Raw genomic sequence first — 24685 nt, forward strand, 5'->3', positions numbered from 1 at the left:
CGGCCATATTTTCTACAGAATATACACTGGCATCCAAAATGGCAGAACCATCTTCAGGCACAGTGAGAGGGTAAACTTTTACCTCACCTGTTGATGCCGTGTTTTCAGTCCGAGTTGTTTTAAATGACCAAAATCAATTATTTCTCTCTTTTTGGTAAGTTAGCCTGTTAGCTAACACAGGTAATCTTACGGAGTCCTTTCAGTTTTTGCTTTATGTTCATGTAGCTACATTTTTTCAGGTAGTTCCTAACTCTTACTTTTTAAACATTTTTTTTATTGTCACTCACATAAAATTATCAGGTGTTAAACGGACTCACTACCAACTGCCCCGGAAACGGTGCCGTTCAAAATGGGCATTTGAGTAAACATAACACGAGTCACTTCAACCAACCATGAAAACTGTGAAATCAGAACAGATTCGGGAGGTAAGCTGTGAAAAGAAGAATAAAGACATTTATTATCCTCTTACATATGTTATCTAATCTTTGGCACTGTAACAATTTGAAATGGGCCTTATTATTATTTTAAATATAAAATTTAAAACTTTGGGATACATGGGCATTTTTATTCAAAAGGATGAAACAAATGAAACCACAAGAAGCAAAACTTGACCGCTGGTCGACATCACGGCGAAGACACTGAAAAGATTTCTTGTTGCACATCTTGCATTTTGGTTGTCTAGCAACGGCGGGTCGGCGGGATGGGACAGGTCCCTGCTGATGGGTCACCTTACTACGGACTCGTTGCCAAAACGTTTATGGCAACCGTTGCTGCCATGTCCTGCTACTCACACTTCAGTGAAGGCACTTACTAAGTCTCGCTGTGAAGCACCTCTGCAGCCCCTAAGCTTCGCATTATAGTCTGAAAGTCAGGTTTAAGCTTCGCTTCTTTTTTTTTTCTTATTCTTATTTTCATTTTAAGGAATCTTCTGTCAATAAATAACACAAATATATTCATACATCATATAAAGATAGATAACCATGTATTCACTACATGCATTTCATATAATTTAAATAATTTATATGTACAGTTCTCCGTTGCGCAGTCCTCGCCCTCTCGAGTTGAGTTCTTTCGTTCCAGCTTGCAGCACATTGGTTTGAAATCGCATTCAAATGGACCCGAGTCTTCTTCAGATGTGTTTGTTTGGAGCAGAACGTCGTGGTCCGCCCACCACCGCGCCTAATCCTGTGGTGCCGGTTTGCTGTGGAAATAAAATCCCAGAAAAAGAAAAGTGGAACTCCACTGGTTCCGGTTCCGAGAAACTGGGATTTTACGTCTTGCGTTTTCTCCTCGACAACGCGCAGACGCAGGAAGTGTTTATGCGTATCCACCTCCAGCCCACCATGCCGCTGTGGTCTTGCGTCAGCGCGCGAACAAACGTCTGCGTCGTCTTGCACTGAGAGCTCCAGTTTTTTTCGTCGATTCCCCTGCACTGCCTTTCTTTGGCTCTGGCCGGCTGGTCTTCGCCCCGACAGTTCGTCTCGTAGAAAAACTGCTTGACCTCCCGCTTGTCGAAGGTTTTAACTTTGGCCATGACCGTCACGTTGATTCCCCGTAGATCCATGGCGCTGGTTTTGTCCATCACCCACTTGCTCTCGCTGTCGCAGACAGAATACTCCCCGCGGTAACTTCGGTGTTCGGCCTGCCGCTTCTTCCGCGTTTTGTTTCCCACCGCCGCTCCCTCCGGCCCGCCGCTCACGAAGTCGTCCGCCAGGTACAGGGGAGGCGGCTGGAGCGGCGGCCGGTCGCTCAGCACCACCCGCGGTGAAATGTATCTCTTGTGGTTCCGCAGAAGGTCAGAGTTCACCAGCGTCACCTGCTGCTCCACGGCGCCTGCGCTGCTCCCGCCGCTGCGGCCGCCCGCGCCCCACGGCTCGCCGTCTTCCTGGTCCTTGAACGGTAAGCTTGGGCCCGAAACATGGAGGATGGGATCGTGGTGCTTGGCGTCCCTGCCTCTCCCCTGCTGCCGGTGGCTCCCCGGGGTCCGCTCCCTCGTCAGGTCGGCCTGCAGCAGCTGGATTATGAGGGAGTTCAACGGGTCGGGGCTCGGCGGGTGCTGCTGCTGTCCCTTGTGGCTGCTGTTCATGCTAGATGCTTGAATACCATACAGGTACACAAGGGCCATCACATACAGCAGGATGGACATCACTAGATTCACCTGCAAAATCTGTGAAGACATAAAAAGAGAAGAGATGTGAGGTTTGTACCCTTAATATGCCCAAATTGGATTGTCTTTCATTTACAGAGGTACAGTGCCTTTGCAGGAGTGTTTGTATCATTTTACAGCTTTACAACTAAACTGGCCATTACCTTCCTGTGCTATTGCGCTTGATTAAAATCACGCTTCGCAGACAGTCTTGGCTTTTTCCCATTCACTTGGATTCACCTGGTAGAATTTCTACCGAGTCAGTTGTTGAACAGAAACTAGTTATTGGTCTAGTTTCTGCTAGACAAGACAAGACTAATTTACAAGTAACTTTTCACCAAGAAATAAGAGCTTGTTTTAAGTCAATGATTACTTAATATTGATGGAAAAGAACAAGTTCCACTCGCAAATTATTTCACTTAAAACATTTTTCCCATGTTGGTTGAATTGTCATCATTTTATGTAATCAAAGTGAGAACCTTTCTTTCCAGTATAGAAATTTGCACTATTTTGTGTTCATCTTTTAAATACTACGAGAAAACATGGAGGGTATGATTACTTTCGTAAGACAGACCTTTTGAAGAAAACACATCATTTATTTAGCCTTATGTGACTGTTTTCCAATAAGTAGTATTAAATATAGATCATGAAAAATGGGGCTCAGAACACCTTTTACGTCATCAAACCGACTTTGTGCGTTTTCATTTTCAAAGCGAGAGAATAACATGAAACGAAAGATTTGCGTGGCTTAATAAAGCTCCACATAAGAGGTGATTTCAGCTTCAAAAGCATTTAAAACGGCTGATTTTTAACACAAATCTAAAACGTTCGCAGCACGAGGACGTGCCTTCGACTAAGCATACACGCTTGGGAATTAACATGCGGCGACTTGTGTGTCATACCTCTCTTCCACGAAACATCCTCAACTGAAAAACATTTTGCCCGCTAGCTCTCTAAAAGGTTGTTGACATTGTCTGTTCCAGCATCTTAACCAGTTTAAGTAGCCGCCTCATCTGTCGCTGTTGTTTCCCACAGAGCAATGCTTTCAATTCAGCACATTGTTCACAACGGACAGAACCAGAACAATATCCACTGCTTCAAGTCGAGAGTCTGTTTTTTTTTTTTATTCCTCTAAGTTAGTTTGACTTGCTTTTTGTAGTCAGTTAAATCTTAGTTATCTACAGCGACGTCGTCGGCACGATGTTGTCAGGTAATTATTTGTTTTTTTTTTTGCTTTCTTTTATTACTTAATCTCTACAGCTAAAAGACTGTTTACATGGTTCTGAGAAACTTGAATATTACATTTTTGAATTCTAGGAAAGGTGTTGGAAAAGACATATCCGACTTTTTTTTCATTATTTCACTAACACTGTTAACCCTGGAGCAGCTGCACAGTGGCGCAGTTGGTAGAGCTGTTGCCTTGCAGCAAGAAGGTTCTGGGTTCGATTCCCAGCCCCGGTCTTTCTGCATGGAGTTTGCATGTTCTCCCTGTGCGTGCGTGGGTTTTCTCCGGGTACTCCGGTTTCCTCCCACAGTCCAAAAACATGACTGTCAGGTTAATTGGCCTCTCTAAATTGTCCCTAGGTGTGTGTGTGTGTGTGCATGGTTGTGTGTCTCTGTGTTGCCCTGCGACAGACTGGCGACCTGTCCAGGGTGAACCCCGCCTCTCGCCCGGAACGTTAGCTGGAGATGGGCACCAGCAACCCTCCCGACCCCACTGAGGGACAAGGGTTAACCCTGGTTCAAAACGTTAAAAAAAAATCTAAAGAAACAAAACTGCATTAGCATCTGGAATCATGAACTTTGAAGTCATTAATCTCCATTAAGACTGGCAAAAAACTAAAACAAGTGGCGTCCAAGCTTTGTGCCTCGAAGGCCAGAAATGTAAATACATAAAACATGGAAAAAAAACAAAAAAACAAGCTAAATAAACCTCTTTCTGAAAAACAGGGAACTCTAAATACTGTAAAATTAAAAACACAAAATACTGTAAAATTAAAAACAGTCTTTCATCTCAAAAAAAAAAAAAAACAAGACATCCTTCATTGTTGTTTTATTTGGCCGTGGTTAAGAAATGGTCCTGTCCAGGTTTTTCAGAAAAACATCCGCTAATAAAAAACTTAGTTAACGAAAGATTAACACTGCTCTGTAGATGTTTTCCATTTTAAAAATGTATTAGTCTGTATCTTGCGCCGTAATATTTTTATTCCACGTCCACCGCCGAAGTATACAAACCAAATTTATGCCACACCAAATCTTTTTAACCTGTGGGAGGAAAGGGGAGTACGGCGAGAACACCGCAGCAGGTAGGGGAAAGTTTGTCACAGAAAGACACAGTTTAAACTCTGAATCCTCTTACAATGAGGGAACCACCATAAAATCACTGCATTCACTTCAAAAACATAACAAAAAAGGAAATAAATATTTCCTTTGCAACTTTCAGACAGTGCAGAAACAAGGCTAACAGTTTTTTTTTCTGTCAAGCCACTCAGGTCGTTATTCATCAGTTCTCATTTTGAGCAGTGAAGCTTGAAAACATTTATGTGATTTTTAAATCACATAAATGATTTAAAATCACATAAATGATTGTGATTTAATGATTGTTACATTACAGGTAATGTAATGTTACCTGTGATGTAACATTACAATGTAACCTGTAATGTAGGTTACAATGCATGTAACCTACATTACATGCATTGTAATGTAGGTTTTCATTATTCGATAGATGGAATAAATAAGGTTATATAAGCTAATATGACCATATTTGCTTTCAAAAAGCAATCAAAGTGAAACGCAAAGTGGCTTCAAAACTAAGGTAGGTAAAATATTTAAATGTCAATTTAACTTGTGAAATTGTACAACTTAAAATATAAATGGGTTTCCTTTTATATTTTATATTAAGCAAGAGTTGAGGTGGCTCGGGCATCTGGTCAGGATGCCTCCTGGACGCCTCCCTGGTGAGGTGTTCCGGGCACGTCCCACCGGGAGGAGGCCTCGGGGAAGACCCAGGACACGCTGGAGGGTYTMYGTCTCTCGGCTGGCCTGGGAACGCCTTGGGATTCCYCCRRAGGAGCTGGAAGAAGTGGCTGGGGAGAGGGAAGTCTTGGCCTCCCTTCTGAAGCTGCTGCCTCCGCGACCCGAMCCCGGATAAGCGGCAGAAAATGGATGGATGAAAATATAAATGATACATAAATTCACCCTGACGACACGGATGAGCATGTATGCTGTTGAAGAACCGACTGGCCTTCAAAGAACTCTGACGTCAAACCAACAAAGCATGTTTGGAATGGATTGGAGCGGACACTGCAGACAAACGTCCGCCTTCGCCCCCAGAAATTGTTCCCACAAGAGCTGAAGCTTCTGTAGCCACGAATGGGATGTCACTCAATTTCAATGTCTGATGTTCAACCTCATTATAAATGTATGTCTACGTCAAGGCTGCATAGAGACTTAACATTAACTGGTGTCTAAAACCATTGAAATCAAATTCTTTGGTCAATGGGTTGCGATAGAAAAAGGCATGATAATTGCAGAGGTAGCCAAAATGTTGCCTTGTTCCAGTGTTTGTTCTTTACTTTCATGAGGAAATGTGGCAAAGACATGATTATATAATCATAAGAGGCAAACGGGAACAAGACGAATCACTTAAAGGCCCAGTTAACTGTCAGGAGGTCCCTCGCATTTTACCGTCAAGTGATTTCAGAAAGCCTTGTTTACAAGATAATAGCCGTGTACGCCACACTTAACTGGATAATTGTTCTGGGGAAAATGTATTTTTCATGTGATATTCAGATGGTACTGAGACCTGAAAATAGTCCCAGAACTGGGTGAAAACAGGCCTTTGAAATCCCATCAACCGGCCTAACTACAGATGACTTGGATTCATTTACTGTGAACCGTGATGCTAATTTGATTTGTAAGGAAGCACAGACCTTATTGAAGATTATTCCATGGCGGCTCTGCAGCTAAATCGCTGCCTTGATGACAAGTAAATGGAGCAAAAGCTATATCCTCAGTTCAACGTGCCACAGATGAAAGAGAGACGTTTTTATCCGACTTCTCTTGCTAGACGTCCCAACAAAAACGTCCCAAAAAAGGTCACAAGTTTGTCACTGTGAAAAATGGCATACTTTTTTCCATAATCAATAGTTTTCCAGTTACGGTCTGCAGCTCCATCAGTTACCACATTACAAAGGTGGACTCTAAGTTTAGAGGCTGAGCGTTCTGAAGGGACTTGTGTTTCTTAAGTTGACTCTTAGCAAAGGGCAGTGAAATATTACGGTGGCCCAGAAGGGTCAGCAAAATGCAAAACCCACAACACCACGATAAAAAGCCACAATAAAGTTATGCTAAAATGAAATTCACTGTATGCTAAAGCAGATTTTTGGCCAAAATGGAATTTAAGCTAAAACAGAAGGTATGATAAAAAGAATTTCATGCAAAAATATAAGTTATGCTTAAACAGAAGCTTTACTAAAATGAAAGCTAAACTAAAATAGAAGTTGTGCTAAAACGTATTTGATTTTAAAACGATAAAATGATTATATATTAAAACTAGAGCTATGCTAAAACGGATTTTATGTTAAAAATATAAGTCATATTAAACAGAATTTAAAATGGAAGAGATCCTACGGATAAAGTGATAAAGTATCAATCCTGTTTCAGCATGGCTGTTGTGGCTTTTGCTGTTGCGCTGAGGCTCTATGGTGACCTTCCTAGGCCACCATACAGTTCAAACCCATATCTCACTTTTCATAGGCCAACATTTTGTTCTTGCCAATCGCATTAAAATCCCTATGAAATATATTTAATCTTGTTAAATCATTTCACAGTGTGGACAGTTTTCTGCAGGGTGAGGAGAGGCAGCAGCTGAATGCTGGATTTTTACATTTACTTTCCTCTCACCAGTCATTCCTTTGACACAAAACAATACATGAAATAGAAGACAACTGGAATAAATCAGCGCCGCTAGCTTGATCCTCAAGGAAGGAGGACATATAGCAACCAAAAGCATTCAGCCATCTGCTTGGCAGCCTGTTTAAACACCATTTGTCTTCTGACAGAAGCAGCTTAGAAAGGTCCTGGCAGCAGAGACAAAGCAGAAAGGACCCGGCTTGTTCACTACAAAGAAAGGCGAGGACCAGCTGCTCAGGTGGAAATGTCTCAAAAATCTTTTCTACATAAGCCGTTATGAGTAGGACGTTTGACCTTTGCCTTTTTTAAGTAGCAGATATAGTCTGAGACCCCTAAATACAATCCAGCCCAACATTCAGGTGGACTGACAGACCAGGAAAAAGAACATTAATGACCGAAACAGCAAAGAGGCTGAGAAAATACAGGAAAACTCCTGGAAGAAAGTCTGTTTAGACTGATGTCAACACGTAGACATTTTTTGAATGCATTTTTTCCCGTCACACCTCAAAATGAACCACTATCTAGTGTTAGTCAGTCATAAACGTCTCATGAAACATCTGAATGTTTGTAGTTGTATAGCGAAATATCTAAAGATTCAAGCGATGTGACTGCATCTGCAACAAACTTTAAACTCAAACTTTCTGACTCAGAAACGTTTCATTTATTTGTTTGACATTCAGAAAGTCAAGAGTCAGGCTGCAGCAGTCTAACATAAGAAGTTTGAGGCTTATAATCAAATCCAATATCAAAATCCAATATTGACGACTGTTCATATAAAATATAATGGAAATTACATTAACAAAGTGTTTATTTGCTCTTCTGGTTCTGGTCTGAGTGCCAACAGACTGACTTTCCCAGCTGCAGTGTCACAGCTTGATGTCACTTGATATGTATAAATGCATGTACGTATAAATATAGAAGAAACTAAAAACTACTAATTGATTTGGGTTTATTTCAATTAATCAACATGGAGATGGAACGGAATGGGGGGGAAAGTTTAAAGGGTAAGAAGGACTGGAGGAGAGAAGAATAGAGAATACAAGAAAACATTGTACCAGTTTGCTTCTACACCTGCAGAAAGAGAGAAAAAACCCAGAGAAACCACAGCGGGAAACAACATATCAATTACAACAACAACATCACTCAATCAATCAATCAATCAAATGTTATTTGTATAGCACATTTCAGCAGTAAGGCATTTCAAAGTGCTTTACACAATTAAAATAAAAACAGCATATGACATTGAATAAATGGTGAGAAAGAGATAAAAAAAAAGGATAAAAACATTAAAACCCCTTTTGGGATTCTAACCCTCTGGGACTTTAGTCAAAAACACCGTTTGACAAGGACTCCAACCTCTAGGTTTTTAGTTGAACGCCGTCAACTGGGACTCTAAACCCCGTAGAACTTTAGTTAAACGTCGTTTAACTGGGACGTTTTCCGAGGGGCTTTACATCATTATAACGTAAACAGTGAGAGAAATGAAAAAGTAAAGATAAAAACATTAAAGAGATTTTAAAAAAAGATTAAAAAGGTCAAAACATCAAAACCTGCACTCTAACCCTAATTTAGCCATAAGCAACTCTAAACAACACTGAAACACACTACCGGTTGATAGAAGAGGTGCTTAGTGGTGACCGCAGAATCTTTATCTGAAAACACCAGGTGTTTTTCATTTTGTAATCGCATAGAAACCACATCATTACCGGCTCGTTTTGGTAATAACAGTTCGCCTCATCACAGAGCATGACAATTAGCGAATATGAACTGACTTACCATCTCTCATTGTCAGCATGATGGCAATGAGTTTCTTCAACTCCCTTCCACACTTACAAAAGTGATGCTCCTTACCAACAAACACCTACAGCCAATACAACTCAAAGATCTTCGTTGCCATTTTTCAATTTTCAACCATTTTTATAGCTTGGAGGGAAAAAAATAGAGCCACAAATTGTACAGCCTGTTTTTAAACAACTAGATTTTAGAGAAACGACTAAGATTCAGATCAGGACGACGAGCAAAAGTGTAATGAGAAAATACCAAACAAGTTAACTGCCGTTTGCTGTAGATACAATACTGACCGTATGGAAGTACCTACCATAGAAAACGCATCAATTTAGTTGACTGGAAAATTTAGATTGATTGATACATATGGTGGTGTATCTGTATGTACACAGATTTAATAAAGAAGAAGAATACTACTCAACCTCACCAGGAACCAGCTAGCCGTTAAGTCTAGTATTCTGAGGGATACATACAGTCACAAGTTTTCTTTTCTACTCCACTCTTTATCCGGGGATAAAGTTCAGTTTTCTTAAAAATTTACTCAAATGTTAAGAGAGCTGCTAACTGAACTAAGAAGAAAATAGTTCCTTGTAAAATAAATATGCTGAGGCGAGTTAATCAGCGTTAGTAACATGAGTTTAAGCAAAGCTGCACTAAAATGACAGAGGACTGATTTATGTGTGCACTATTTGATGATTTATTCATTATCTCTAACTAATCTCATTTTGGCAACAAAAATAGCTACATAAATGAATTAGTAAATGAAAGTGACATATCATTGGATAACTTCAAAATTCTTTATTTTTATTTATATATATATAAGTCCCAATAGGGAAAAAATGAAATTATACTTTATTTGTTTGGGATTACAAAAACACCCATCTGTAGTTTCCAAACATGAAAAATGGCAAAGTTTTTTTCTCTGACAGCTGCAGCGATTTAAACGTTCAAAATGTCACCCAGGACTGAATCTGCTATTGTTCATTACTCGATTTGTGTAATCATGTCAACATGTAGAGGAATTTCCACTGAGCCTGAAAGACGAGGCAGGAAATGCACCCAATGCTCCTTCACAAGACCGACAATACACACATCTGAGGTCAACACTGAACCGTTTTGGATCAGTTCCTCCGTTTTTAGAGGACTTTTGTTGTAGAGGGCTGATATTAATGCTCATAAAACGGTAAGATGTTAGCCAGGGTTATAATGGTTTTGGTGTTTTTATTATAGTGACATTTTATCAAATTCAGTTTTAATTCGTTTTTTTAGCATGTGTTTGCTAGTTTTTATGAGGTATTATTAGTCAATTATGGTTTAGTTTTTACTAGTTATAGTACCAGTTTTAGTTTTTTCACACTTTGGTTCATTTTTAGGTGCAAAATTCCAAAATGTCAAAGTGTTGCATTGTGATAATGGTTACATTGAGTAATGAACACATTTTCAAAAAATGTATTCAATTATTATTGAACAACCATCTGACTGGCGTTTTCTCCAAACTTTTACAGATTAGCATAATCACTGCCAGGAGAGAAAACCGCTTGTCAATTTCATATTCATATGCTACATATAATACATTCATAAACACGAAAACAAAGAATATTATATCTATACCTTCAGTATGTTTTAATTTTTTTTTTTTTAACGCACAATACAGTTAAAGTTAGTCTAGTTTCTCCCAACTTATTACAGTTTATTATTATTTCAGTTTTCGTTAGTTTCAGTTAACTATAATAACTTTGACGTCAACTTTGTGGCATTCACAGGACGTGAAACCCAAACTTAAAGCAGAAGGCCATTGATTAGCAGAACGTCAGTCTTTAATCTGAACAAATTAGATTTGCCTCCCCTCACACCTCCGACATGCCTCACTCGTTTCCCCTAGCAACTCTCAGAACTGTCCCGCTTGTAGTTAGCTCTTTAAATGGAGGTGAGACTTAATGCTGACGCCAGGATTTCTAACTGCATTCAAAGCTTTGCTATGGTCATTTAATGGTAAGGCCTCAACTAACCCCTACACACAACAGGGGTGCATACACACACACACACACACCTGTGAGAGGGAGGGCAGGTTTCTAAGAGAGAGCATGTGGTGCTGTAGCAACATTGTCTCAGGGATGTAATAGGTTAGAGGCTAATGTTGTAGCTTCACACCATGTGAGCTTTTAACACCTAATTGATGGGATTGATGCAGATAATCACCCTTAAGGTGGCAACGTGTTAGCAGGAACACTCACAGGTTTCCTGAGTTGCTGCAGCGGCCTCGTCACCGCGCTGCCTTGGCTAATGAGAGGTGACATAACTCGAGTTCCCGGGTTTATGTAAATCAAACATTAAATATGGTGAGGTGTTTAGCATGTGCCAACACATTCTGTGGAGAACGCCAGTGGAACGTGCCATAAAATAAACACGCAATTACCTCGAAGCGTTGTTGGACGATGTGGATCACAAGTTAGCGACACTTTCTCAGCTAGCGGTGTGTTCGTGTGCAACGCATCTTGAGAGCAACGTTTTATCCTTGAGCTGTTTTCAGTGTTTCAGTTCAAGCATAAAATAATGTAGATCAAATTCACACTACTGGTTGAAATCTCTATTTTGTAAGCATGCTGGTCACATTTATTCACTGTCCTGTTGGGCTTTAAAGGGGCAGCATTAGGTGTTTTCCAGGCACATACTGCCATTTTATAGCACAATCTATCAAGTAACTATGCTAACTTCAGTTGTTATAAAAAATGCTACATGTTTCAAATACAACTTAAAAGAAATTTGATTTCGCCTTGAAATTGGGCCTCTGTCTCTTTAAGAAGCTCCTGCTCTTTTTGAAACTCCGCCTTCAGGAAGTCATCACACCATGACTCGTCTATTAACTCTTTTGATGAGGGAATAACATTGAAACATGATGAATAACTAAGAAAAGGTCAATTTTACACTTTACAGCATACCTGGCATTTTCTGTTTCTGTAAAAATGTTGTTAATGTTTATTTGTAAAGCTTTAAACTTCTCACATAACGCTGTTAAGTCCTTTTGCTGAAAACTACAACCTTACCAACATAGGCTGGGAGAGCATTAATCAGGGTAACAACCAAGATCTCCATGGTTACTCTGGAGGAGCTGCAGAAACTAACAATTCAGATGGAAGAATCCATCAACCGAGCAGCTTGAAGCAGGTCGCACAACTTCTACTTCTGCAGCCGCTTCACTTACACCAGTTAAACTCTAAATGTCCAGTCTTGTTGTTACATTCGGCAAACGTCTGGGTTTTTCTTTCCAGGTAAATTGTTAACGCACTGAGAAATATTTTTGCAAGTTCCTGGGGTTGCTGATGTAGATACAAAATTTACCGGATCCTGTAGCGCCAGTGGCAACACAAGTCGCATCATGTCATCAATCTGTGTGTGTGTGCGTGTGTGCGTGTGTGTGTGTGTGTGTGTGTGTGTGTGTGATTTCGGGATGCTTGTGTGTAGCTCTTAAATGTTTGCTGAATCCTACAGAATGAATCACCACTCCTCCAGAGAAGCCGGTGTGCCTTTCACACACAGCAGAAGTGCAGGTACCAGTGCGGTGAGAGCAAAAATTTTTTTCTTGTTTGCACTAGTGCAGCAAAAGATTCGTGTCTTTTTTTTTTTCTGGCAATATAACGTACTTTTGTTTTTTCCTCACTTTAAGGCCAGCGCAAGTAAAAATGAGCGAAGGGAAGGATCCTCTTCTGTGATTGGCTCTGTCTGCCTGTGCAGTATCTGCTTCCAGTACAAAAAAATGCACAAATATTTGCCTATGATCTCCTAGTGTTGCAAAAATTACAATTTTGCAACTGCAGCGTTTACATTTAACAAGAAATGAAATTTAAATCACAAGTGAATAAGTTTGCTCGCGCAATAACTCTTTAGAAATCATGAGTGAAAACAGTTGCATGAGATATATTAATAATTCAGTCATGAATCTATCAGCTCATAGATTCATGACTGAACGAGTAGCGCTCATCCTCTATCAGCCAATCAGAGGAAACGTTGATGTCTTGAAACAACAAGCCCCGCCTAATCTGGAGCAGCTACGTATTTGGTGGTTTGGGCAAATTGTAGTCGGGCGTCTTACAGAAGAGCTGTGGATTCAACAGGTTGGAATGACACACAGCTTTTTCTGAACCGTGTGACGCTGTGAGAGCTCTGGTGGAGCCAGCTGCACATTGCCTGGAAAAAACAAACACAAACCATCATCCTAATGCCTCTTCCTGCCATTTTCTTTGCTGTTTCTGCCAGTAGCAACATCCACCTGTTGATCTCCTCTGATGACGATATATTTGGCGGTTTTGCCAATTATATCGTCATCTTCTTTCAATTTAAAATGTTTATCCAAAACTGCTGTGTTTCCGTTAAGCAAATTTATTTGTAGAATTTCAATTTGCACACTTCTATATTTAATGAAAAAGCGGCTAGTCTCTGTATGTTCCAACTGATACTCTCCAATTAGCAAAGCAGCTTAGTACAAGGTTATAAAAGCAGGAGTGTGACCAAGTATGTTCCATTTTGATACGGTTGAAAAACCCCATCCCAGTGCAACATCTTTTTATCGGAAAACGTGACTTTTTTTTTTTTTTTTTTTTTTAAGTTGGCATGTTTTCATTACACAAATTTTTTTTTGTAATTTCAATTTGTGCAATTTTAGTTAATGGAAACACAGCTAGATGCATACGTTTAACATGATGTTTCACGGTGTGATGTATGTAGCATCAGCTGCAAAGCAAGAACTGAGCACACAAAAGTCTAACGCATGCATAACCCACTTTCCATGGAATAGATTCTACAAGTGAGCCAATGTGCTGCACCGAATTTATTACAAAAAAATCATCCAGTCAAAGCCAGATCAGAGCATTAACCTCCTGTATGGAGGAAATAGAAAATGAAACCTCTCCTGGTTACCTCACTGTTTCCCCTAACAGGTGTTCCCTGTTTTCACTGATTCTCCCAGGAGACCCGTATGAGAGTCTAACATGACAAACACCAATGACAATGTCCAAATTGACCAAACAAAATTATATCTCAACACAATATGAGATATAATTATATAATATGAGAAATTGACCCCATTTATGTTTGCGCTACAGTTTATGTAAAGTTGAACGTCCTTTCAAAGTTTGAACATGTCTGAACATGCCTACTTTCTACTTTCTGCAGCAGCGCCTTCAATCAGACGAACCCCAACCCGCTGCTTCAGCTGTTGCTGGTTAAAGATGGATTACTTCTGTTCTCAGTGGATTCACTTCTACTGATTTACGTTGGAATTGGAATGAAGTGAAATACAGCTGAAAGACGTAAACGTGAAGCAAGCACTGAAAGCCCAGAAGGTGTGATCCGTATGCTGGTGAGCTAAAGTTTTGGGAGTTTGGAAATCCTTGACCCATACCTTGGGCTACGACTGACCAGAAGAAACATCTGGGTCCGACTCGAGAAACAAGTTTCGTAGTTGGACTCATTGACAAGCCAGATAAATAAGTCGGTAAACAAAATCAGTCAGTTCCTTCAGATTATCAGCCCAATTATTAAGAGTTGAAGGGACTGGTGTGACATTATCCTGTTAAAGATGCAAAAGTTGATATTTTCAAATGTGTGTGTAATCTGTATCTGCTCTGCAAAAAACATGTTCTAAGGATAAGTTCTTCTGATGCCACGATGATGTTGGTGGCTCAAAAGGATTTCAAATCTGGTTAAAAGCAATCTGAATAAGTTTTTATTCAATTTTTAAAGAGTTTATATAGAATCTATTTGAGTTCTGTAAAGGCAAAGAAGGAACAGTCAGAGATGGACAAGATAGCAGCCTGCCTGGCTAACCGTTAGCTGCTAAAAATGCTAATTCCTACAAGCAAAAATAGCTCATTCTTAGCTGAGAATGCAAAGTCTTAGCATTCTCAGCTTAGAATTAGCTAAGCGTCAGCTAAAAATGTTAATTCTTAGCTAATTAGAATTAACTAAGAATTTGCATTGTTAGCAGCTAACAGGTAGCTTCTAAGAAAACAGAAGAGCTTTTTCTGTTTTGTGTAGTTCAAAATCTAAAATATTTACTGTTACAAATTAATGCTTATTCTTTTAAACACAGTTAGAGATTTATAAAGCTTTATATTTAGCTTTTGGCTAAGTTCTTTGCATGAATTTCATATAAAATATGCATAACAACCTCAGTCTCTGGGTGAATCAAACCTGAAACAGGTTATTCTACACTCATGTTGTCTTAAAAGCAGTTAGTTATATAAAACCTTCTATTCCTTAAAACAAAATGTTCCCATAAATTTGGGTAAAATCGTTTCTCAATCTCGTAAACCCAATAAAACACGCATCGTCTCGTCCCGTGAAGAAGATGTCATTACCAAATAGATTATTACCATTATTATTATTGGTTCACGAAACCGACTATCAAGAATGTTGCATACCATGTTAGAACAGCTACTGTGGAAGCATAACCAAACACTCGTAAAAATATCAGATTTTCTGACATTCAAATAAAGTCACAAACTATAACCGATTCCAAAAAATAAAAAATCCTACTTACTTCTGATTGTCCCAGTAAAATGTGGATCTTATCATGGAAGAAATGATTTTATTGGCAGTAACGGGAGCAAGTTGGCACACGTCGGTCTAATTTACACCAGCAGACTGGCATAAATCTGGCAAAGAGGCAACATCATCAGTGCCAACAGTAGTTACTTCTCCACAGGCTGCTGGAGGAATACCACAGAATCGCTGTAAAAATACTGTAAACCACACATCGGGACATTCCTAATTGGAGGATTTTCTTTAGCAACAAAAAGAATCAGAGTCTTCAAAAAATAAAATAATAATAATAATACCTCCACGCTTGCTTGTTCTTATTGTTGAATCATAATGCTGGAAAGTTTGTAGTTAACTTGCTCTGTGTGAGGTATGGATCTATAGGCCATGGAAGCCCTCAGAAAGTTGTGGTCTAGACTATTAGATTATACATCTTTAGGCAGTGAAGTGCTGACAGGACGGTTTCATTACAACGTTCATGTAAAGTTTGCAACTTGCACAAAAAAGAATAGCAGAATTTTAAGCATCCGGGTGATTTTACTGAGTTATTGGTTGAAATGTTGTATGTGCATCCATCAATTGAAACATACAATTAGTTAAAGGTCTATCAAGCTAACCAACGAGCCACAAAACTAACCAAACAAACAAACAAACTGGACAACCAATAAAATGCTTCAACTAGTCAACCAACCATCAGATAACCAATCAACCAGCAATCCTCAGCTCCTACTTTTTTTTTTGTTAAAGACAACAATTAGGCCAAGTGTGTTTCAGTGTTTTCATAGGTTGTATATTTAAAACTCAAAGATTAGTTTCTGGTTCCTTTGATTACACTTAAACTCACCTCAAATAGATGCACTTATCACAACAAAAACGAGTTTTAATGTGCTAAAATAAAGAGATTAATAATAGCTAATCTCTTGATAATGGCATTGAAGAATAATTTGAATGTTTCCGGAAGGAAGTGTGGAGGAGGATTAAAGGATTTAGAGATGTTGGGATTGAACGGATTGTGACCAACACATCACTGTTTAACCTCTGAACTAAAGGCGTCCAGCTTGGTCAGCTTCTCCAGATGCAGCTTTAAATTAAGAACCAGCTGTTTATTAAACTCAGTAAATGGAGAGTATGGCAGCGGTAAATATTAAGACAGAACTTTACCTTTCCCTCTAGTCATAGACTGATTGACTTTTTTCCAGAACAAATCTGTGTTTCTGTTGGATTTTACCATCCATTATTTGACTTCTTTTTTGTCATGTTCAAGCTTGACTTAGCTGCGTATCTTAGCTTTTGGTTGTTCATCCTAAACATGTAAAGGGAGTCGCCCCCAAACAAATTAGCGATGGACGACTGCATTCAGAGCAGAAGCAAGTCTAAACCAGCGATTCTACCGAGGAACTATATTTTATTAAGATTCTGTCTTAGTTGACTCATCACCACTCAGTGCTAAAAAAAAAAGAGGCAAATCAATGGAATTTAAATTCAAAGTGTTACATCTCTAACTGAATGTCACTTCTTACAGTGACATTCAGCCACGTATCCAAATGCTACTGAAGTCACAGGTTTACTCCTGATACCTATGGAGTTAATATTTAATATCCTTCTTTTATTTTATTTACAAATCCCAAAATACACTTAAATTGATGGTCTCAACGGTACTGAAACAGATTATTTTATTGACCTGAAAGTCTGGGTTCTCGCAACAATTACGATGAAGCAGATCAACTTTTGGAAAAAGTTTTGTTTGAAAATAATAGAAATAAGTTACGTTGTGAATTATCAACAATTCCTATCAAAATCAGAATGTGAACACGCTAATGCTAGTCTTCAGCTTCTGAAAACTACTGTAAAATGTTATTATAAGTAAGGAAAAGTTAAATCTACTGAAAATCCAAGCTGTACTAGGAGGACAGCTTTACACAAAAAAAAAACAAAAAAACAAACTAAACCTAAATAGATTTCAACGACATCTTAATTGTTGCGAGAACCCAGATGTTCAGAGTTATCAAGGAGTTCTATCAAAACAGAGGCTTGACATTCTGACAACAGCCAACGAAATCACCAGGAGTGAGATGTTTATTTAAAGAATACTGTAACATGTACGAGTCAAGTCTGATGTATCTGTGAGGACAAATTTTAAAACTGTGCATGTTTTCGGTGAAGTATTGTTAGAACAGCTAAGGTAAGTTAAGATAACACATTGTTTAGCTTTCTTCGGCTTAAGTTTAGCTTAACTTCCTTATTTAGCTTTATAGGTAGGACTACACTCAAGAGAGTATTAAGCGACTTAGATCAGTATTAGGAACAAAAAAATAATTATCTGAAGCTGTTGGAAATCTTTCCGTATTAAAACGGATTAGATTTATAATAGGCTGAGCAAACCTGAACCGAGTCTGACTATTCTGAATGTTACTAAAATAAATCGGATTGAATTGAAAATGTCATTTGAATTATTTAAATGAGTCATTCAGTTAAATATTTTTGAATCTACAGGTTTTAGTTACAACAGTAACTCGAATCTATTTGATCTTTATTTGCGTATTTCCAAATGCTAAATATAGCTGATCTGTGATTCCAATAGAAACGACTGTTGAACTTAAAAATAACATAGGTGAATGACTGATGGCAACTCTTACAGACGAGTTCGGCTGCCTGTCAGAAAACCTTGGCAGGAAGCTGAAGGTTTATTCACCAGGATAAATAAACTTCTGTTGGGGATAAATCTCTCTGGACGAGGCTGGACTGGTGGTCAAAGTCACATACGCTTCGATTTGGAGTCAATTACATGTCACAAAGCTTTGCTGATGAGAAATAAGTTAGTGGCCATCATAGCACATAAAGAGCCTGTGGTAGAAACGGCTGGTCTTACCCAACTGAGGCAATATTGTAAAAGTGTCACATTTCAAACTTTTGAACCCAAAATAGATATTAGACCAGTAATGAAACCCATGTGTGTTCTGTACAGCCCTAGTCAATATTAATTATCATCAAACAATAACATTATACAGACACTCAGCTTTGACCCTCTCGTTGGAGTTTCACTTTCCTTTGGGTGGGGGGTCTCCACTGGAAGTTGTTGCATCAGGAAAACCACAGCTGTGCCACTCCGAGGCCGTGAGAGGGATGATGGCGTTGCCACGGAGAACCCGGTTACAACCCCCACCTGCCCAACCCGTCCACCCGCCCAGCCCCCGGTCGGGATCGTTTAGCGACAGGCTTAGCGCTGTGAAGCAGCGTGCCAAACCCGGCAAATCCTCCAGAGGGATTTTCACCCTGCACTGTCTGAGCCCGGTCCCTGCTGTCCGATTGACTCCAGATGTTTCTGCACATATAAGCCACATCCAGGTCAGTCTGCAGCGTGATCTCCAGCCAAGCATATGCCCCCACAAATACTAATTCTTCCAACACAGACGAGTATTAATTTTTTATTTTTTTTAAATGAATAAAAACCCTGTGAAACACTGAGTCAGAAGTGATAACCCTAATCATCCATCCACGTGTGTAATTTAAAAGTTGGCAGTACCCCCCGATGGTCACATGTTATTTACACGTAGCCACATTTATATATTACTGGAAAAGGTCCATTTTTTTTCATCAGTACAGAAAACTGGTCTGCAGCAGAACAACCTGGCCAAAAAACATGAGGCTGCAGTAAAACACTTCTGCAAATAAGAATATGCCAAACAACTCAAAACCCAGCTATGCTACACGCACACACACACACACACACACACACACAGAGACTCGTTGCCATAGCAACCGGCTGACTGCAACGCCACTAATGTATCAGAATTCAGCACCAAAAAACAGTCAAACATTTCCCACACAAAGAATGGAACGTTCTGTCCGTTGCGGTATCACGTTTCGGGCTCGATGTTTGTTTTGCGATTTTTAATAAGTGATGTTTGAACACAGCAGTGGCTGATTGGCTCATTTAAAACACCTGCTCTATTGATTTCTAATCAGAGAGATCAGTTAATATAGCACATTTCAGCACCAAGGCAGTTAATTGTGCTTTACATAACAAAAATACTAAATTACAAAGTTATAAAATTTAAAAAAAGCAGCATACAGTCAACATTTGAACAAACATTATATTTTGATGAGTCATCCCCAAAATCATACACATCAAATATGGTGGTCAATGTTTCATTTACTGCGGTTACCTTTTTTTTTTCCAAGTAAACTAAACACCAAATTCTGCAGCACATCCACATCATAAAGTTGTCAAAGTCAAGCTAACGTGACTGATCTCCTTCTCCCTCGTCATGTTTTTAACAATACTTTTTACTGACCTGTGAAATGTGATGGCCTTGAACCTTGTTGTCCAGTTCTAGTGTTGACCGTAGCAAAACATTGCCTTCCTTTTTCATATCACACACATTTAAGATTCAGTGTGTTACGTTGACAACTTCACAGCTAAAAGCAACGATGGTCACTGGKGGGATCTTGTGTGTGTGTGATATCACACTGCAGTGTGTCCATAACAGAAACAAAATCTGAAAGGGGGCAAAATGGATACAGTATAGAACATTTATTATTACAGTTACATAACTATAATATTTGTTTTTAAAATACTAGACTTTAGCAAAAATATAGCTGGAACACCAACATAATTTACTATTACTTTTTAAATAAACATACCAGTTGCACAGAATATCTTTTTTCAGCAGTTCTGCTTGTGTGTGCACACACACACGCGCATACACACACACTTCCCTATAGCTTGCCAAATGTGACGGGTGATAAGTTGTTCATATTTCCACACCTTAACTGTTGATGTTTTAGTGATTTGAAATATTTACAAAGGGATGAAGTCTCATTTGAAAGCCAGGGAAAGGCCTTCTTCTACTCAGCTGGTTGCCAACATGTGGGGGAGGGGAAGCGTAGCTCTCCACTGTGCTACATGGAGCTAAAAGAAAACCCCAGAAACTCTGTTACATTCCACAGTATGTCTTTAAAAAAAGACTGAGATATATTTTTGAAATGTCAACTTTTTTAAACATTGATGTATCTTGATACCCGTACCTGCCACATTTCGTCCGTATGGTCGGCGTAGTTGGGAGTTTACGTCTATGTCTATAAGACCCACAGAGGGTTTACCAGTACAGACATTCTACATTGTAACTGTACATTGTTTTTTTCCTATGCTGTAAATTTGCCCTTGCTGTACAGTCTATTGCTTCTTTTTATTATTTTTATTTTATTTTTTAAACTTTTCTAAGAATCTGAATGTTTCCATAAATCTSTCAGGGCACCGTAACTAAAATGCTAGCTGTGCTAACCCTAAAGCACCAATCATAAACATTGACTCTGCAAGTGCTAGAGCGCTACACCAATGCAGTAGCTAATGCTAAAGGGCTAACTTGAATAAAAAATTATATTTGCCCTTGAAAAACTACAAACCTCGAGTAAAAATTAATTTTGAGATAGTGTACATGTTCTATCTATCATGCCCCTAGATATTGTATTCGTATTATTAAACTATTAAATGTTATTTCCTCAAGTAATGGAGGGGAAAAAAGAGAGAGAACTGCTGCTTTTAAACGGCTTTCTTTTACTTCAAAATCAGAGCATGAATACACGCACAGTACTTGAAGAATTTGAGAAGTCGATGTCAAAACCTTTGACACAGATGTCAAACTTTATTCAACTGATAGTTTACAAAACCGCCAAGTAAATCAGCACATCAGAAAAATGTAACTAGAGGAAACTTAAGTGCACTAAATATTTTCAAAACTAGCAAAAGTGTTAGCACTAAACAAAAGATGAGTTCTGCTATTAGCACGCTAGCAGGCATGTGCCTCCCACTTTATTCTATTCTATTCAGTTCTATTGTAATCACAGTTCATGTGTTTTTGAATACAAATGAATATAAAAGGCCCAACTAAAGGTAAGTGGATATTTTTGTTTCAGAAGATAAATTATTTCACATGGTGTCCAAAACATCAGCCATGTGTATGGATCAATTTTTCATACACATGAGACCCATACTGATTTGAAATGTAAGTTTTCCCATCAAAGCCTCAATAAAAATTACAGTATTTCATTGGCAAAATTTGATCTCCGGATCTGTAATTGATGGCACGTTTGATCCGAGCGACTCCGACACCCCTAAATGTACACGGACGAGCCCCCTTAGGCGTGTAGCTCACCCTGCCACCTCCACCTCTCACCACCCCGTCTTTGAACCCCAGAGGGTGTCAGGGTGAGTGCAGGGAAGGGCAGAATTCCAGTCATAACAGTGAATTACCCTCTGAATGTTTCGCAGCCCTGAGCCAGGTGACTCATCGGCATTCACGGCTGATCATGTCCTCAGAAAAAAAAAAAAAAAAACGGGTTTATGCCCATGCATGTGTTGACGCAGAAAGAAAGTGGCTTTGTAGCGGTGAGAGTTTTTGTGTGCCTCAGAACAGGGGGGGGGGAAGTGAATCCACAGCTAATGCAGAGGAACGTTTCTGAGAAGCTGTAGGTCAAAGTGTAACGCGTGAGGACGGAATGTTCATCCGTCCACACACACGCCTACAGGTACATTTCCTTCACGTATGTCAAAACTCACACCTTGTAGCACAAGTAAGAGTGGTCTGACTTCTAAAAGGCGCCAGCAGACAAATTTCCTGTTGACTCTAAACGCTGCAAACCGTAATGAGACTCATACTGATTCAGTTACAGCGTCATTTTTAACCAGAGACGATGACAAACACGCCACCGAAGTTACAGAAGCGGACAGTTTAATGGAGAACTGCATCAACTCATATTCTGTTGCTTTCAAACATTAGATTGTGCAAGAGTGGATTTATGGTCTTGGCCAGACCTTGGACTTTTATAGCTGCTTTCTGTCCATCTGCAGGTTCACCCATTAGCAGAAACCAATGCTAAGTTAGAATAAATGAGCACATATTCATACTGTAAATGTTTCAGACAAGACTAATGGGTGTCAGGCAGCTTTTTCTCTCCTAGTGATTGATAATGTGACCTTGTAAATCACATTTTTGCTTTGGAAAAATCTGAAGCTGCCAGTGGAATTGAATGATTTCACCTTTCAGGATTAAAAGAAAACAAAATACAGTTTCCTAATAAGAAACATAAAGTGACAGCATTAAGAAAACATACCGCTCTACGCATAACGTTTACAAAAGTCCACCATGTTCAGTTGATGTCATTTTTTTTTACATTTCTCTGACATTGAAGATTTTATGTGTTATGTCTGTCTCAGTTTTACAAAAAACTATTTCTATTTGGTAAATAACACAATAATAATAGAATGTTTTTAAAGATAATTCTTAATACTTTCTTTAAAGTCTGACAGCCATAAATAAAAAGGAGATTCCAGCCTACCAGAATTATTCCAAACCTGCATCAAAGATTCAGACAGGAGGTAAAGGTTTGTGTTCAACAATAAAAATTAGACTGGGTTATTATGAAACGGGTCCGTTTCCAAAACCACTGCTGATGAAACTGGGTGGGAGTATCATGCTGTGTGGGTGTTTTTCTGCTGGAGGAGCATCCATTTCACAAAGTAGTGGGAGTCATGACAAAAAACAAAAACAAACTAAAACAAATTGAAATATTGAAGTAGCTTCTCAAAATATCTGGAATGTAAAGCTTTGGTTCAAATGGGTCTTTTACAAAGTCGATGTTTCTGGGAGTCGGGGTGAGAAGCTGGCTCAGTTAAAGCAGCTCTGTCCTGAGGAATGAGACAAATTTCCAGCAAACTACAGGATGAAAAAAAAACGCAAGGAAAGGAAACGCAAAACATCTGAGCTGGATGATACGTTTTAAAGGTAATTCTGACAAATATACAGAAGTGTGTAAACTTCTGAGTTTAAGGAAACTTAAAGAAAATTCTCTGCAGTTTCTGTATTACTCTTTTATTATTCTGGTAATTAACAAATAATAATAATCCTAGCTGAACCAGGAAACGTTTATTCTGATTGAGTGTTGGACATCGAGAAAAAAAAAAGTTGGTTTTTTTCTCTGTGTTGAAAGAATAGGAAAATATCGGATATCGACTTTGACCCAAATGTTCATATCAGTTCATCCATACGTTTTGTGACCCTTTACTTTTCACACAAATCTTAATTTACTAATGATAACAGGCATAATAACTATCTTTAACCTGTAGTGTCATTTAGAGTTTGAGTAACATACTAGATGCCAATTATTGTGCACAACGTTGTATTTTTACCAACACTCAGATTATATTGAGCTGGTTAATTCGTCAGATTATCTGTTAGGGTAGCTAGCCTGCAGCCTGCTGCTTTACAGTAATGCCAATTGTAGAGGAATGGTTGTAGTAGTCACTGTAGTTCCCAAACTGGCCAGTAGGTGTCACATCACATTGTCAATCTGTGATGTACTTGTATCCTACATGCTTTGAAAATCACCTGAAAACATCAGTATTAAATGAAGTTAACCCTCTTCACTGTTTTTTATGTAACAGGTGATCAGCAAATAGCACAACTATAATCTGAAAAGCAATATTGTGATGTAATCATAGGTGGTGAAGATCGTCTCTATTTATATTAAAACAGAAAAGCTCTTTCTTATAAAAGTCAATCCTCAAATCAGTTTTGGAAAAATCTTTGGCACCACATCTGTGTAGAAACGCAGATGTTGTGCATTCCATCTACAAATTGAGTCGGTCTGAAGCCTTGAACCTCAGTCAGTTATTCAGGTTAGATAATATCGTCATTGTACAGAATGCCGCATCATCCCTCGTACAAGTTAAATCATTTTCTGGTCTTTTATGCTCCATGGATTAAGTCTGTCATTCTGGGAAGAAACACTCCCAGCTTCAGTTTGTGTTCATTAGCAATGACAGTTGCTTTTAAGTGGCCAAGTGAAGCAAAACTATGAATACAAAATCCATCTGTCACAGAACCAGACATGCTGGTTAGCTAATAGAACAAGAGAGTTTAGTCACTTTATTTTTTTTTACGCCAATCTGTCAGGAAAATTCGGAGCCGGTCAGAGATGATCGGAGGATGGATGGAACTAAAAACAGGGAAGACGGAAGGAAAACCTGTTAGAGGTTGAAGAAGAATTGAGCCGGGGGCAGATATTCACCTTCCAGGCACAAAACAACCCCAAACATTCCTGCTGATGTTGTCTGAACTTGAGCTGTTCTGCAGAGAGAGCTGGGGAAGAAAAAATTCAGGATCTAGATTTGAAAAGCCGGTAGCAACATAAACAGAACTGCTGCTGAAATTTCAGTAAAAGATGAAGGGATTGCTTGACGTAGGTCTCGAACTAATTAAAACACACCGAAGTTTGGAAAGTTCCTGGGCAAAATGCGAACCC

General features: G+C 39.0%; 1 protein-coding gene across 1 annotated transcript in view; it reads right to left on the reverse strand.

Annotated features, from left to right (window-relative positions):
* Window positions 1–426: 426 nt before the first annotated feature.
* The window catches only part of ntf3 (neurotrophin 3), a 38748-nt gene continuing 14489 nt past the window's right edge, over window positions 427–24685 (reverse strand). The window contains exon 2 of the mRNA XM_008401435.1: window positions 427–2167. Within this exon, the coding sequence (XP_008399657.1) occupies window positions 1271–2167 (897 nt within the window). The 3' untranslated portion in view covers window positions 427–1270. The remainder of the gene's footprint in view (window positions 2168–24685) is intronic.

This window comes from Poecilia reticulata, linkage group LG23, assembly GCF_000633615.1.
Source record: "Poecilia reticulata strain Guanapo linkage group LG23, Guppy_female_1.0+MT, whole genome shotgun sequence".
Taxonomy (NCBI): domain Eukaryota; kingdom Metazoa; phylum Chordata; class Actinopteri; order Cyprinodontiformes; family Poeciliidae; genus Poecilia; species Poecilia reticulata.